The sequence below is a fragment of the Anabas testudineus genome, chromosome 3 (genome assembly GCF_900324465.2).
Source record: "Anabas testudineus chromosome 3, fAnaTes1.2, whole genome shotgun sequence".
Classification (NCBI taxonomy): domain Eukaryota; kingdom Metazoa; phylum Chordata; class Actinopteri; order Anabantiformes; family Anabantidae; genus Anabas; species Anabas testudineus.
The window spans coordinates 22,633,079-22,650,066 of NC_046612.1; the positions used below are offsets into that span (position 1 = coordinate 22,633,079).

The 16,988-nt window shown below is 39.7% G+C and overlaps 3 protein-coding genes across 3 annotated transcripts; all 3 read left to right on the forward strand.

Moving 5' to 3' along the window:
• Positions 1-262: 262 nt before the first annotated feature.
• On the forward strand, positions 263-4,331 carry glo1 (glyoxalase 1). The gene is made up of 6 exons (XM_026377656.1): positions 263-331; positions 2,168-2,250; positions 2,426-2,566; positions 2,748-2,815; positions 3,623-3,712; positions 3,910-4,331. Exons 1-6 carry the CDS (start codon positions 263-265, stop codon positions 3,999-4,001), a joined length of 543 nt encoding a protein of 180 aa, XP_026233441.1. The 3' UTR covers positions 4,002-4,331.
• A 1,688-nt stretch (positions 4,332-6,019) lies between these two features.
• On the forward strand, positions 6,020-7,842 carry LOC113174813. Its single transcript, XM_026378956.2, has 3 exons — positions 6,020-6,415; positions 6,537-6,817; positions 7,537-7,842. Exons 1-3 carry the CDS (start codon positions 6,130-6,132, stop codon positions 7,723-7,725), a joined length of 756 nt encoding a protein of 251 aa, XP_026234741.1. The 5' UTR covers positions 6,020-6,129; the 3' UTR covers positions 7,726-7,842.
• Positions 7,843-13,961: 6,119 nt separating this feature from the next.
• On the forward strand, positions 13,962-16,801 carry LOC113174634 (putative gonadotropin-releasing hormone II receptor). Its single transcript, XM_026378713.1, has 4 exons — positions 13,962-14,021; positions 14,566-15,160; positions 15,964-16,168; positions 16,332-16,801. Exons 2-4 carry the CDS (start codon positions 14,612-14,614, stop codon positions 16,799-16,801), a joined length of 1,224 nt encoding a protein of 407 aa, XP_026234498.1. The 5' UTR covers positions 13,962-14,021; positions 14,566-14,611.
• Positions 16,802-16,988: the final 187 nt, after the last annotated feature.

Genomic DNA, 16,988 nt, shown 5'->3' on the forward strand with positions numbered 1-16,988 from the left:
ACCTAACTTTATTAGATATTACTGTGTTTGGCATGTCTAAGCATTTCACAGTCCGTCTTACTGGTGCTGGATGAATGTGCTTTAGCTGTGTGTGATGGATTTTCACCGTAGCGTGATCATTAAATATAAAGAAGGCAAAAGTTCTGTAGGTCGTCAGTACTTTCGCGGTGTCCTTTATTTTGAAAGTGGGCACCGGAAGCTGTAGTTAAACTTCCCTCTCTGTCAGACTAGTCGGGGACTAGCTAAGGAATCACTAGCAAAAATGGGCGATAAAGGTTTATCGGACGAGGCAGTGGTCGCAGCTTGTAAAGATGGAGATCCAGTAACTAAGGTAAGAAGACTGGAGTCTCTCTTAAAGGTGAACTAAACTTCTACAGACACTGTCAGCCAACACACATAACTACTAAATGCACCTAACCAGCTATGTTCATTGCGCCCATTATCGGACAGCGGCTTCCCCCCGGTGACTTATGGTGATTATTAAACTAGATTACAGAGGTTTAGGAGCAGTGTACACACTTCTAGTAACACAAATAAGTGTGTTTATTACAGAGAGTTGTAAGCTAGCTCATAGCCTTAATTTTAGAAACCCATTTCCAAGGAAAGCGTGGACCTACTTTACCAGTGTCTGTGACAAGTCTGCGCCCTCAGGACCAACACGGTCGGTGTCTGGTTATCGAGGCGCGGCCCAAAGCAGCAGGTCTGCAAAAAGCTAAAGTGAGCAGTTTCACGAACACGTTTAATTGGAGCTAATTTGCATAATAGCTTAAAAAGGTGACATATAAATAACTTGCATCGTTTTTTCCTTTTTTACTATACATTCTGTTGAGTTCACTTCAGATCTGTTATTAAAAGCACAGTACCAGCAACATCCCTCCAGCTGGGCTGCCTGTAATTTACACATGGGTATAAACAACACATAACTACTGAAGCACAGGCCAGCATCACCACATCTCTCAGTGTGTCCGCACACTGGAGATCCTGCAGGCCATTGTTTAAAACTGATTGAAGTAGCTTCAGTGGATATTTGCAAGTCCAGGTTTAAAATAGTGAAGTGTTTCCACATGTTGAGCTTTAAACTTGAACTTGCAGCATGACCTACTGTACAACTCCTGTTTGCTTGCAGTGGTCAGCATAATCATAGATTTGGTAAATATATACTTTTATAAGTAGTGAATTTAGCCATGAGTTGTCAAAGCTGACTTTGATTGCTGTGTTAATAAGTGAAAACCTGATATTGCTTGTGCCAAGTTTTTGGAGGAGGAGCATGGGAAAGGGAACAGTAGCTAGAGAAAAAACTCAGCTGTGAAATACACTCACACAATAAGAGTGTGATCTTCTTACAAAACTACAAAAAGTAAGGGTGAAGGTGAAAACCAAGGCATCCTTCCACTAAATTTGTGATGTGTTAGCGGTGGCACATTTTACTAATCAAACCATTAGTGAAATCCAACATGGGTCACCATCAGACTCTTCTGACCCTTGCATGTGCAAGGAAGATCAGGAAGCTAATCTCACAAATGTATCTGCAAATTACATGCAAGACGTATTTGTGAAATATGATGCACCTTCTTGTAAGTAGTACTTTATGAAAATGGTCCCTCTCTACTGGCATGCCATGTAAATATAGACAAGGAAGTTAATGTAACGTGCAAACCTGATTTGTTCAGTATGGTAATGCTCACTGATATGTAGTTCAAACAAATACTGTGACAATTAGCACTCATTTGCACAAAAGTGCAGTTTGACTGAAATACAAAGTGCAACAGTAAAAGTAATAGAATAGTAATAGAATTCAGAAGCATTCAGTCGAGCTCAGGAGAGGTCTCTACCCTGCACACAGATGTGCTCTGGAGGCTTCTTTAAGCCTTCTCACTTAAGAATGATCTTATTTTGATCTTAATGACTCAACATCTTGACCTTTTATCTCCATTATTAGTGAATAAATTGAACATGTCACGACATGCTAATTTCAGTTTTGGTAGCAGTCAGGATTTACCATGCATACCTGCAGTAGGTAGTAGGACAAGTTGAATTTATTTTCCCCGCTCCATATTAAAGAAACACGAACATATCATCCTGTAAATGTTCGGAATGTAGCTAGCAAGTGTATTGTGTACCTAAAGCTCTGTTATTGTGTTTCTGTGTTTTCTCGGTGCTGCTTTAGGATTTCATGATGCAGCAGACTATGCTGCGTGTCAAAGATCCAGTTAAATCCTTGGATTTCTACACCAGAATCCTCGGCATGACGTAAGTATTAATGTGGGCTTGCACACTAGTGTCAGCAAATCAGCCAAATCCTAAATATTTAACAACAGATTTGGCTCTGTGTGTGTGTGTGTTATCATAGACACTTAGACATAACCTATACATAAACTAGACCTGGTAAATAAATGTTTTTTCTCTGTTGCGTGACATTTCACAGCCTCCTGCAAAAGTTTGACTTCCCCTCCATGCGTTTCTCACTCTTCTTCTTGGGCTACGAGGACAAGAAAGAGATTCCTGCAGATGTGAAGGAGAAGACAGCGTGGACCTTTTCCAGAAGAGCCACCATCGAGTTGACACAGTAAGAGTCTACATCCACAGCTGCATCATTTGGAAATCAGCTTACTATTCACTATTTTCAGTAACAGTTAGTGTTGTAATTAAGTAATGATGTAAGGCCTCATCACCTGTACAGTTAGTAACTAACATCTTGTCTTTATTTCCTCTGTTACATCACTGCTCTTGTTCCATTTGTCTGTCAGCAACTGGGGATCTGAGACAGATGAAAGTCAGTCGTATCACAATGGAAACTCTGATCCACGTGGATTTGGTAAGATTGTTTTTTTGTTGCACAAATACGCTGGTAAAGTGTCACGAAAAAAAAGATCTATCTAAGTCCTGACAGATGCTACATTGCTACATTTATGTTTCTTCTCCCAACTAAAAAAGTATTCTTGCATAAAGACATGCTGTACGTAAAACAGCATGGCCATGAACAGTGACACCGTTTTCATCATTTTGGCTTGCTAATCACTACGATGGATTTGAGATGTGACTAAAGTGAAGACTGTCAGCTTTTATTTACCATTTACATTTAGTCATTTGTCAGATGATTTTATCCAAAGCAATTGACAAGTGGTACAAAGGTCTGCTGTCTCCATTTATAAACAGTTTGTTTAACTGTGGATCAATGAATATGATGAATTTAGTGACATCAGTCATCACTTACTTTTTCTGCCATCACTTTTTACATCTAATTGGTTTGTTCAATAAAGACCTGTTTTATCATCTTGGAAATATTGAGTTTGTTGATTTTGGTGACTTTGGTGAGGATCAGATCACATGTTATGACAGAAAACCAGCACCTTCTCTTGCCACTGTAGCTTTAAACACTTTAGAAGTAAACCGTCACATCATCAGTAAATACACAATGATTTCCTGTTTCTCTGATGGATTTGTTTTGCTCTTTGAGCTTAATGAAAGAGGTTATGACATTTTCTGAACTGTTTGTGTGTTTGTGTGCCCTCTATGGTCAGGTTATGTCTTTAGACCAAACCCTTAAACTAGTCTACACTACACTGACCATGCATGGGATAACTCAGGTTAAATCAAGTCTCTGTCTGGCTCTATTTGACAGGACACATTGGAATTGCAGTTCCTGATGTCTATGCTGCCTGTAAAATGTTTGAGGAGCAAGGAGTCAAATTTGTCAAAAAGCCAGATGATGGTAAGATGTGTTGGATGGATAAATCCTGACACTCCTTGTTGTTTGTTTTTAACTATTTCTACAAACCACATATATATATATATATAAAAAACTATGATATAACTAAGGTTAGGACACAGGCTAAACTTAAGAAATGTTTTCCATTTGTCCATTTTTTTCTATCCAGTATACCCTATACTCTTTATTTTCTCTCTCAGGTAAAATGAAAGGCTTGGCTTTCATTCAGGACCCTGACGGCTACTGGATTGAGATCCTGAGCCCTAACAACATGGTGTCCATTACCTCATAAAACCTGACAACATGCTACCTGCTGCAGTCCACACACCCCGACCTGCTCTGGCTTCACTCAGAGAGCAGAACATTGGAGTGTAGAGAAGAACTTAGCAATTTGCTGGCAAGCAGAGTGAAAATGAAGCAGGATCACTTGCACAATGCCAATTAGTGTCCCCTGGCATGGGCTGGACAGTTGATGAGCAAATAGATTTGAGTTATTGATTAGTTGCTATTAATAGTAACTACTTTGTATAACTGTTGAGTTTGTCTGCCGTCATCAGTTTGTATGTGTTTTAAAAAAAGGTAATGCTGAAATAAAGCAGTATTACTGTGTAATAAATGTGAATGAGAGAAAGCAAAAAGTTTCTGGTGTTTTTGCCAAAAAAAGGCCAAAGAAAAACAATTAACTACAAAACCATTAACATTATAGCTGAAACAATACAGTGACCTGGTTCACAGAATTCATCCAGCATTAATGATAGCACAGTTGGACTGTGGGGGTGCAATCCTGCTACCAAAACACACACACAAAAAGCATTTGAGGTCTTAAGGTGATGGGCAATTTTGATACAACTGGAGTGTTTTAAAGGTTTTGTCATGTGGAGTCACAGTGACAGTTTGTTGACCTGGACAGTGCAGGTGTCAAATGTTGGTGGTGTCCAGCTTTGGCAGAGGTTGTTTTTGCAAATGTACAGGTTGATCCTACAAGAGGTCAGATGAGACCATTTATTTATGTTCTTCAAACTGGTGATTTGGATTTGCCGGGTTACCAGTGTGATTCAGTTTCTACATTGTCAAAGGGATTTGTGTTTTGACTAATTATTGTTAACAACCATAAAGTTTTTGACAGTTGCAGTCAAACTGCCTCAGGGTGAGGAATTGCTACCAAATCCTGTACCTGTGGTCTTTGCACTACTTCTCAGCAGTGTTTGCCCACAGTTTTTGGAGCCATATTTGCATATGCGTTACATTACAACAAATCGTAGTATACTAACTGCACTGAGGAGCTGTAGTTATGCACAGCATTGCTTTACACTAAATGCTATAGTCAGCATTCTCACAAGCTGATACAACTCATCCTTTTGATCTTCTACAGTACTTGTGTGCAGCCACTGTGGCTTTGTGTCCATAAAGTAAACAAGAAGTTCTGGATTTTAATCCCAGCAGTGCACGCGTGTTCAATCATCATTGCAGGAACACAAAATCACATGAATCACTTATAATTATTTTTCTATATAAAATACAACATTCCATGTTTTTTTCCCCAACAGCAGGTCCAGGGGCCTGTTGGTGCTGCCTTCTCAGGAAAATGCAAATCACTTTACACAGAAGAAAAAGGCTTTAGATAAAAATTGATCAGAAACCATTTCAAAAAGATGATCAAATCATGAACTGTAAATAAATCCATATCCTGTGCTATTTCATCAAACTCATGCACTTAATGTAAATAGTAATAAACAGTGAATGTAAAAGGAGAAAACAAACTCTTTAAATTTGTCCCTATCCTTGTTCTTCTTTGCATCAGTGAATACATTTGACTTGTTAGTATAAACACCATTAATTTATCATTAGTTTGTGTTGGGTGGGTGCTGGGTGGTTGTTGTTTTTATGCACTGCTCTGATTGGTCAGTTGAGCTAGATATCAAGTGCATCAGAGCTGCAGTAGGTGATGTGGGAAGAACCTGCTTCCAGTTGTCCTGAATACACAGTCGTCTGTCATCTCTGTCTTTGAAGAAGAAGCAGCTCATCTATACACAAAAATCATTACGTGGATCATTTATGTAAGTGTTTCCATAGACATAGGCCTAGAAATGTTACCTAGAAACAGTCAGGGCAACAAGTTCGGTTTACTTTACTGAGGGTTACAGCATCAGCCCGGCTTTATCTAACACTGCTTGCTGCAGGTTGATACCAGATCTAAGTTTAATTCAAAGCAAAACAACTAAGAATACAACATTTCAAAAATTGCATTGTCATTTCTTGGTTAATTCATCTTACGTTTAATCTCTAAACTTAATCACAGGATGAATTTGATATGATGTATTGTTTTTAAGCTTGTGATGCTGTAAGTGTTAAAGAGTCGCTGCCATTTCAGGAGTAATGTTACATTTTCAACTCTTCTTTACAGCGCTTCCTAAGAAAACATGCAGAGACGCATTTCCAGTCTTGACCTCTTCTTCTTCCTCTCCCATGTCTCCTTCGTCCTCCTTTCTCCTGCGTCTTTGGCTAATACAAGCCTGAAGATTTCAAGGGTAGTCTATGTCTCAGAGCTGAAGACCTGGACAGCTGCTCGTAACTACTGCAGAGAAAACTACAGAGACCTGGTCACCTTCAGAAACAGCTGGGAATCTAGCAAGCTTGATATGTATGTAGGCTGGATTGGTATGTTTAAGGAGTTAAATGATGAATGGAAATGGATCACAGATTCTGGTAAGTATGGAAATAAGGAAAACATTTACTGTAATCAAGTCCCCCAGAGAGGTGGACAGACTTTTTTTTTGGTAGAGTATAGGTATCATATCATTTCAATGTCTCTTTCCCTGTTCTGCAGATGATCTAATTAAGGTTCAGTGGTGTACCTTAAAGAATGGATCATACTTCGAAATGGACAAGTGCACTCACAATCACCCATTCCTGTGTATTGATGATAGTTTGATTCTGGCCCAGGAGTTGAAGACATGGGAGGAGGCACTGCAGTACTGTAGAGAACTGCATGCTGTGGGGCGGACTCCAGGAAATTCCATGCTCATGTCCGACCTTGCCAGCCTGCTAGAAACCGATATCATCATGTTGAACACAGAGGAGACAGGGCTGAACACATCTACTAAGGAGGTTTGAACATTTTCTCAACTGGTTGTGTGTTTCTGTGCCTTCTGTGGTCCGGTTATGTCACAGTGTCTCCTGCAAAATAACTGTTTCACATTTGAGAAATCCATGTGTCTGTAGAGTAGATGTGAAGCTAGTCCAGTGTTTCATTCACATAATACGAGTCAAAGTTTGATGTTAAAGACATTCTGACAGCTAGAGCTATCTTAAGTGGCAAGAAACCTGGGAGAAAAAGAAAAGCACTGTCACTGGTCAAAATATAATTAAATATCATGACTAATATAACAGATTAAGCAAATTTAAAGTGTGTAAAGGTGCAAAACTAACACAACAAATTGAGGCTATTTACATTGTGTGAATCAATGTTGTCAGGGTTTCTACCACTGATACAGCACAGCGTCTTGTTCTGACACATCCATTTCTCTAGGGATCACACAAATAAAAAGATATCTATTCGTTAAGCACTGAAGGTGCTGGTGTGTTGATTTTGTCAACAGATCCAGGCAAGCTTTTCCCCCCCAATTTCAAACAAATCACATCATATTTCTTTGAATCATATGCCAGGATGCTGCATGACATTAAAACACAACACCAGTAAGTGCACAGTGTTTTGCCTATGAACCATGTGCACTATACAGTATGTTCAGTTGTGTGTGCAAAAGATGCAAAATTGTATGTTACAAATTAGTTTTTTCAACTGTGTATTATACCAATCACTCCTGTAGATGTGGGTCGGACTGCGTTTCCTTGCTTATGAGTGGATGTGGATGAGTGGAGAGGAGGTGAACAGTGTCCATCTTCCTCAATGTCCTGCCCAGGACCAACACTGCGGAGCTATAGATCCAAATAACACAAAGTGGGAGATAATGAACTGCTCGGAGAGAAGAAACTTCATCTGCACCATTAAACAGTGAAAACAGTGCTGAGAGAAAAATGCATTATTATGATTGGTAAGGGACATCTCAGAAAATAAAAATGATGGGAGTAAATATAGTAGTAGTAAATATTTTACGTGGATGAAAATAAAAGAGTAGAAATGGCCAATTCCACCTGAAGTACACCTGGACAGTTTCATTTCAAATCCACTGTAGTGGTGTAATACGTATATATCTGCTGCCTGTCCACTCACTTCTCTTGCTATGTGACGGTTTCAGGCAGATAAAAACTGAAGTCTGGTATGAATCATAGATGCTTAGTGAATCGAAATTTAAAACCTGTACTTGAGCTGGGATTGAATTCAAAATAAAAGCTGTATTTTTTCACACCATCATTATTTCAGTCCATCATTCCCCTTTATATTGCTGAGAATTAAATCCATCTCAGTGTAAAAAGCTTAAATGACGACAACTGTTTCAACTATGGGGATGTTTCTTTCTCTTTTCTTTCTGTCTGAGGTATCACTCCATATCCAAACTGAGAGAAAACAGCAGTGAGTGCACAAGCTCTGACACTGAAGTACGGCATGGCTAAGAATATATCATCTGGGTTTTAAATGAATAAACTTTAAGTCCTTCATTTGCTGCTCCATCTATGTTGGCGCTAAGTGGGATGATTTAGGTGCAGGCTTCATTTGTTTTCACATATAATAACTCTCTTTTCATCACATGAAAGTATTGTTTTCAGTACTTTTTTGCATTAGCATCTTACAGTATTATAAAAGGCCGTTGTTTTATGTTACAGTGATGAAATCCACACTTTCACTGTAAAGGAACTGATGCTTCCACCACCCGCTATCAGCTCTATAATAGACACAGTAGAATGATCCACTCATACACTGATAAACTATAACCTCGTAAAATGTTCAGAGCTGCTGTTTAACATTGCATTGGATTGTACAGGTGTAAAGTCCCCAGTGAGTATATATGTTTTCTTTTTAGCAATTTTAGCCTCACGTTCCTCCACATGTGCCCTCATTCCTGCCCCCTTATCTGCAGCATCTCTGAGTTCTTTTTTAACCTAAAGAAGGGCTGACCAATTCCTCCTGCCACTCTATATGATGTTATGCCAGCTGCTGCTCAGCCTTCTTCAGAGCAGCCACAAGGTGGTTGCTGGACTTTTTTTACTTGTCTCGTCAGATTGAGCCACGTGGAGCAGTCTGGACTTTTCAATCTCTCCTCCTGCTGCTGGAGACAATTATTCTTTAGAGTGACTTCACTTTCCTTTAGTGCAGCCGTCAGGTTGACAATTTCCATTTTTCCAGCAGCATCAAACATGTATCTCTCTATTTTCTCCCTCTCCAACATTCCCAGGAGGGAGAGCTTCTCCTCCTGCCACTAGAAATGCTCACTTGTCAGTTGATGCTTTGTCTCCGTCACTCAGTCACCAGTTTCTATTTCTCATTGTCCAGTTGAGCCAGATAGGAGGCTCTGGATTTTTCTAGCTTTTCCTTCAGGGAGCTGTTCAGTCTCCAGCTGATGTTGTGTGTTTTGGGGTGTAGCTGTGACTTTCCTGGTCTTTGCTTGGTGTTCTTGAAGCCGGGTCTTTATCTGTAGACTTCTTGTTGTTTCAGTAGAGCTTCTTCCATCTTGCTTAGCCTCTGCTGCAGCCTCTCAGTTTCAGTCCACTAACACAGAAGATCTTCCTCCTAATATTCAACCTTTGTATGGGCCTCAAGCTCTGCAGCTGCTGTTTCAGGCATTGACTTGATGTTTCAAGATTGTTTTCAGCTTCAATGTGCAGCTGCCACTTGCACAGACTTTGTCTTTCACTGTGTTTATCGTAAGCGTCCTCCAGCAGGGATTTCAGGATTGTTATGATTACAGTGTGTGCAGAATGTGATTTGATATTTTCTTGCTGAAATTAACAAGGCTTTTGTTGAAAATGGGACATCGTCTGGATCTCATCGTATGTTCCAAGACCTCTACATATGGTTTAGCAGCAGTGGGGCCTCCACAGATTGCAGGCTATCGTTGCTGCTCTGCTCCACATGAGGGCAGCATAGGACCAACACACAGATACACATACTATTTTAGCACCTGTTACATAAAATACACTAAGTTCAATTCAACTTTAATGTCACTGTTCAAATAAATTCAGCCATGATAAACTGTCTAAAGCTAAACTATTCATTCATTTGGTTTAACTGTAGGGGGAAAAGCCTGTTTAATGGGAAAGTCTACATAACAACGACATGTCACCCTGCATCATGATGGGAGGTGGCACAAAATACCAGGAATAAGCTGCTGTGCTACATCACATATTTCAGGGGACAGGTTAAACTGCCGTAAACAACGGTAGACTACAGTAAAGTGTAAAAAAGTTTTGGTTCTTTCAAAACAAAATGAGAAAAAAAGTCTAGATTGTGGCTTAATTTATTAGTGATTGTTATTAACCCATTAGATTTAAAAGGACGCTCCAGCTGACTGAAGTCTGACTTGATACTTTAGATGAATCCTCTGCCCCCCGGCCTTTGACCTCCAGAGCAGATGGAAATTATGCTAATCAGTGTGATTTTTGGTTCTACTGGATTTTTTATCTGTTAAAGGGAGTTTTTCCTCTGCACTGTCTTCTAATGCTGCTAAAGTAATGTTGTTGGGGTTTCTATATAATACTGTATACAGTTGTATTTTGTAAGGTCTAAAACCTTAAACACTGTAAAGAACCTTAAGATGACGTCTGGTGTGATTTGGCATTGTACAAATAAAATTCAATTGAATTGAATTGTCTGGATGTGTGGAGAATGAAGGCCTGTATAGATGTTAGATGGGCAGGGTTGTACTTGCAGAGATATGTGAATGAAAACACTTTTCAGACTTTGACTTTACACCTGAGATCAATTTTCAGCAATAGCAGTTCTACTTTGCCCAACAAATGCTTTCTTAAAAGTACAATACAAACCTGAAAATAAAAGCAAAATGCACAAGACTGATTAAAGGACCTGGACCTGAATTCATCTTCACATCCACAAAAAGAGGATAGGAAACTTGTCCCAGTCCTGAATGTGTCCCCTAAATGTGATGACCCTGCAGTCTAAAGTAAATCTACAGTGTTTACGCTGAGTGTGCTCTTAGTATCTCAGTACGTCAGCTTGTTTTCTAGTCAAGGTTAACTCTACTCCAGCAGAGTTGAACGTGACATTATACAGAATTCAAAAAACTCAAAAACCTCCACATGTCCCATGAAAAAGAAATGCTCGGCTTCTGACATGTTTATACATTCAACTGTTCCTATACTGTAAATTCTCATTTTGGAATTTTGTGGAATAGGCAAGTATTTTTAATTAGGTTAACCTAAATATCTAAGTTTATTTATTTTGAAGCTCATTTAAATTAAGTTTAGTAGTTTATTAAGTTCAGTGTCTTACATTATAATATATAATACATAATACATACATATCATGGTTGTTTATTTTTACACCAGTATAAAACTATATGAACCATGATAAAGGTTGGTGTGGAATTCAGTCCCTACAGTACACTCCAGTTTTAATGGAAATAGTTCATTATGTTAGCTGCAGTGGTTGTTTTACTCAGTTAGAAGTCATTTCTTTATTTTTCAGAGGCTGTGTAAATTAATAAAACAATGAGTACTGTAAATATTAGATCACTCAATATTGACATATGCACAACAGCTTCTTCAAATGAGCAGTTATTTACTATTTCTGTCTGTACAGTATGAACAGAGATCTTCTGATTTGAGACAGTCATTACAAGATTAATTCAGTGAAATAAGTTTGCATCAATATCATAATGTGTGTGTTTTTTATATATATAAAACAGTACCAATGACTCAGACAAAGATGTCAATTCACGAGTAAAGGTTTTTCAAAAGATTGCAAACAAAATCCTATATTGACTAGTACACATACATAAATGTATGAAATCACCTCAGTCAAAGAAGTGGTGATAAAGTGGCACCAAACCGGTTTCTCCTGAATTCAAAAGAAAAACAGGACACAGCTGGAGTCTGCAGTCTTTCTTTTACTATTCTTAGGACTTGTTTAAGCAACAAGTCCATTTTCTGAGTCCTGGAAATAGATAGAACAGAATAGAATCAGTCTGGTGCAGTTATATGTTTTGGTTGTGGAAATGGATCAATCACAGTAAAAAACCTCAAGACAAGCACCACAATTACTGTGGACTGACGTGAAAACGAGTCAGCTGGGAGAGTCATGGTCTGTTTGGACGGTAGCCTGGAGTCTGGCATCTGCATAAACCAATAGCCAGCTCCAATCAGCTGCTCCATCACTTTGCACACTGCTGTAGGCTGAAAAGAGTGTGCAGCTGAGGGATTAAAGCTATAAATAACCAATGATATGTCTCTTTCCTCCTCTGCATCTAAAAACCAAATCTTGGTTTAATGAGACTTTTGGAAAATTTCTCTCCTTCACGTGAGCTTATGCTCTCATGTGGTTAACAGAGACCGTCCTATTTTCATGAACACGATCACAAGAAATTCCTTGAAATATGTGTCAGTGATTTTTTCTTATCGCCAAACCTTTAGAAATAAAGTGGATATATGCAGTGTTGATAAAAATCATTCACCCTCTTTGAAGTCAGTTTGATTTACCTTTTTTCCTGACAGAAAATAAGTGATTGCATGTTCGAACACTTTAAAGTGACTCACCTAAGCTAAGAGTTATCTTTGACCAGGATATCTCCTTTACATCATACATAAAAGAAATCTTTTGAACCGCCTTCTTCCACCTGAGCAATATTGCAAAAATTAAGAGCATCCTGTCTCAAAGTGAAGCTGGAAAACTAGTCCGTGCATTTGTAACTTCCAGACTGGAACGTTGTAATTCACTATTAATAGGACGTCACAAGAACTCCCTAAAAGCCTCCATTTAATCCAAAATGCTGCAGAGTTCTGACTGGAATTAGCAAAAGAGGTCATATTTCTCTTAAATTAGCTCCTCTCAGGTTCACTTGTGGCTCAGCTTATAGTTAGAGATGGTTCAGGTGACTCTGGACCATCTCTTAGTTATGCTGCTATAGATTAGTCTGCTGGGAGACTTCTACTGATACACTGAGCTCTTCTTCTCCTCTGTTCTATCTATACAAATACCACTGTTGCATGTCATTTTCTTTGTCTTTTCTCTCTCCTGTAGTTGTGCTTCCTCCTCTCTGTCTCCCTCTCTCAGTACTTTTCTGCAGGTATACTCTGCCCAGTGTTTTTGCTGCTTGTTACTCTCTTCTCTTTCCACTCACCTCAACTGGTCGAGGCAGATGGCCGCCCTCCCTGAGCTTGGTTCTGCTGGAGGTTTCTTTCTCTAAAGGGAGTTTTTCCCCTCCACTGTGCTCCTCAAGTGGGGTTGTTTATTATGTATTTCTGTATACAGAATATATAATAATTATACTTTGTAAGTTCTTAAATATTACACTGTAAAGTGCCTGAGATTACTTTTGTTGTGATTTGTATTTAAATCTATGTAAATAAACTGAATTGAATTGAATGGAACCATCACTGGTGCAGGCAACTGGTTTTAGAAGTCACATAGTTAAATGCAGTTAACTTGAGTGCAGTAAGTATGTATGAAGTTTAGTATGAATGCAGGTACTGTATATCTGGAAGGTTCAATTACTGGTAAAATCACTGAGTGAACAAGCAAAACTCTGCATCAGGTACAGTGGCTGTATCTAGTTATGTTCACCCTCACAGCAGATGGCAAAAGCCATTTTCTGTGAAGATTCTCCATGATTTGCATGTCTGAGCTCTGCAGCTAATGCATTCAGATGTTAGACTGGAGAAAATTGTGCAGGTGTTCCTCCTACTTTAACATGGGAAAGGACAAAAGAAAAGGACACTGTGTGTCACAAGAGGAAATTATATATACCACACACACAAAGAAGTCATCAACAGCTTCCTGAATCTTGGATTGCATCCATTTATTTTGCACACGTATGCTCTATATTTAATCCACTCACTTGCAAATATCATCACAGAGACGCAATGAACGATGCCAATAGGGGCTGCGCAGCCTCATGACATTTACTGTGATACGTTCATTCAACTGACGCTCCTGAGACGGAGGGAGGAGGAGGAGGAGGAGGAGGAGGGGATACAAAATACATCTATAACCTCCGAGGGGACTGAAATAAAACTGCTGTGGAGACTTGGACACTCTTCAGTCGGACTTAGGGACCATTGAGAAGCTAATGATCAGTCCAGCAGGGAGATGGAGCTGCAGGGGAGTCATGGACAAGAGGAGCTCACTTTTTATCTTTTACCTGAGAAATACATGACTCCACAACACCACGGAAAATAAAGAGTAAGTCGTTGATGCATTTATATTTGACAGTTACTCTATTGGCTTCACTGTGTCCACAGTGAACATTCATCTGTAGCATTACTCAGGTTCTTGTGTTGTATAAAACATTTTTAGTGTTTGCTTTTTGTTTTTAGATCCCGAAACCAAAGACAATCCAAACTGATAGCATAAACTCATTTATTTCAATTCCCCATTGGCTGCAAGTCAACTATTGATTTTCATGTTTATAATATCAGGCAAATTAAAAGCCATTATATCTGTATTTATTGTAATTTACACAGAATGTGAGAGACTTTGTTTTTGTAAGATAAAACAATATTATCATTGAGTTGTCATTAACTTCATTAGTTACAGTATCAGTGTTGCTGTTGGTCCTTCACAGCAGACTGCTCTCTGCTCTCTGACAGCTGCTTTTTTACTCAGTGAACCAATATATAGTCTTCTTATGTAAGTCCATGCAGTTTAATGTTTTGCACTCACTTCATGCATGAGGCTCATTTTTTCATGCAGATGTATTTTGTCTCCCTGTTGGCACCACATGTAGTCCATGTAGCTGAACAACATGCTGACTCTTGGCCAGGGTTGATAAAATGAACACCTCCTCCTGCTGTGACCCTCCAGTCATCATGTATCAGCAGAGTTCAGGATCTGACCACAACGGCAGCTGTGACTGGCTGACTCCTCGCTGCAACTGGACATCAGCGGACAGAGCACCGGAGCTGCCTACCTTTTCTACGGCAGCCAAAGTCAGAGTGATCGTTACCTTCATCCTATGTGGCATTTCCACTTTCTGCAATTTAGCTGTGCTGTGGGCTGCCAATGGCCACAAGCGCAATTCCCACGTCAGGGTGCTGATAATCAACTTGACTGCAGCCGATCTCTTGGTTACCTTCATCGTGATGCCTGTGGACGCCGTGTGGAACATCACAGTTCAGTGGCTGGCAGGTGACCTGGCCTGCAGATTCTTTATGTTCCTCAAGCTACAAGCCATGTACTCCTGTGCCTTTGTCACAGTGGTGATTAGCCTGGACAGGCAGTCGGCGATCCTCAACCCTCTGGCCATTAACATGGCCCGGAAAAGGAACAGGGTCATGCTGATGGTCGCTTGGACCATGAGTGCCTTGTTCTCAGTCCCTCAGGTAAGGCTAGGTGACATGAGTTTGACTCTGTGTTTGGATCAGTCAAACATAAATGAAGTGAACTGACTAAAGTGATTCAGAGAGACAGGCAGGTTTATAGGATAGGCTGTGAAGTCTCTCTGTCTTTTTGGTGAAGCTTCCAACCTCTCCCTCTTACAGACTGTAGGCAACAGTTCTGGATCTGAATTTTATTATCTTTGTCTAAAAGATACAACTAAACTGCTAACTATACACGCTAGTGGAAATGATTTACTCAAAATAAATGGATTAATCATTATCTCTGTGTACATATGACTGTACGTTAATAACATATTGAAGACTTCTTGAGGCTGTTATGCAGAAAAACCTGCTGCATGATTAAGAAGGTCCACAAAGTCTCTGTGTCCAGCTCTATCACTGTCTAAGAAAGAATGACAATCCTATTCTGGGAGTACAGGTGCTGTTGTTCATACTGTGAGAAGAAGCGTGGAGATGCTGTACAGTCCAAGTGACTCAACAAACAGAACAGGGACATCAGATAACTCTGTAAAAGACTGGACTACATTATGTTAGTTTTAGCTCAAATTCTTTTACAATATCCACCCTGCAACCTTTCAAAATCAAAAAGCATTAAGTGCTTGGCTGTAGGGTTACGCAAACTGTCAATTTGTCTGAGATGGATTGTAAATGCAGGTCTCAGAAAACAAAGTGTAATGTCAAGTAATATTTAATTATCTGTCAAGCACCAGTTGCTGCACATATTTATTTTTACCATGTAACAGGAAGAGCATATAAATATGTTATTTATTTATTTACATCTGCAGATTTTCATTTTCCATAATGTCACCATCACCTATCCGGCCAACTTTACTCAATGTACCACAAGAGGAAGCTTTTCCACTCACTGGCAGGAAACGGCCTACAACATGTTTACCTTCTCCTGCCTCTTCCTCCTGCCACTGGTCATAATGATTGTCTGCTACTCCAGGATCTTCATCCAGATCTCCAAGCGCATGACAAAATCAAGCTGTAAGTCGAGTGCTGGTGTTTGGTCACTCAGAACGTAGACAAGTGGCTCAGAATAGCACCAATATCTGATGAATGTATTACAAACTAAGAGCAGAGTACTATAAGTAACTAATGACATTGCATATTTACATCTAAGCTCTTCATTACTATCTTTCTCCTTTAGTGTCCTCTGATGAGCCACATCTACGTTGCTCGAACAACAACATCCCAAAAGCGCGAATGAGGACTCTGAAGATGAGCGTCTTCATAGTGATCTGCTTTATAGTCTGCTGGACTCCATACTACCTGTTGGGTTTGTGGTACTGGTTCTTCCCAGACCACTTGGAAGGGAAAGTCTCTCACTCTCTCACCCACATCCTGTTCATCTTCGGGCTGTTCAACGCCTGCCTGGACCCCATCATCTACGGGCTGTTCACCATTCGCTTCCGCAAAGAGCTTAAGAGCAGTTACCACAAAGCTGCAGTGATGTCACACAAGGAAACCAACATTGTCTTAAGTCTTGAGACTTTGAAATATACTGCTTTGCCCTTTAATAGAGGGACCAGTGGCGAAAAGGACGGAGACTGTGAACAAGCTGAGACAAAATCTACGAACGACAGGTGTCTGACTGTGTTGATTCAAGGAGACGGATGACATATACTTGCCATTTCAGTGCTGAGAGTAACACATGATTTCAGGGTTATATAACACCCTAAGAGATGCAGTTAAACATGTTTGGAGCAGGTTTGTGTGTTGTGTAGCTGGCTCCCATTATAATGACAATTTGTGTGTCTTTCAGGTTACACAACAGTGCTGCCTGTGCTCTGTATGTGGTTACAAA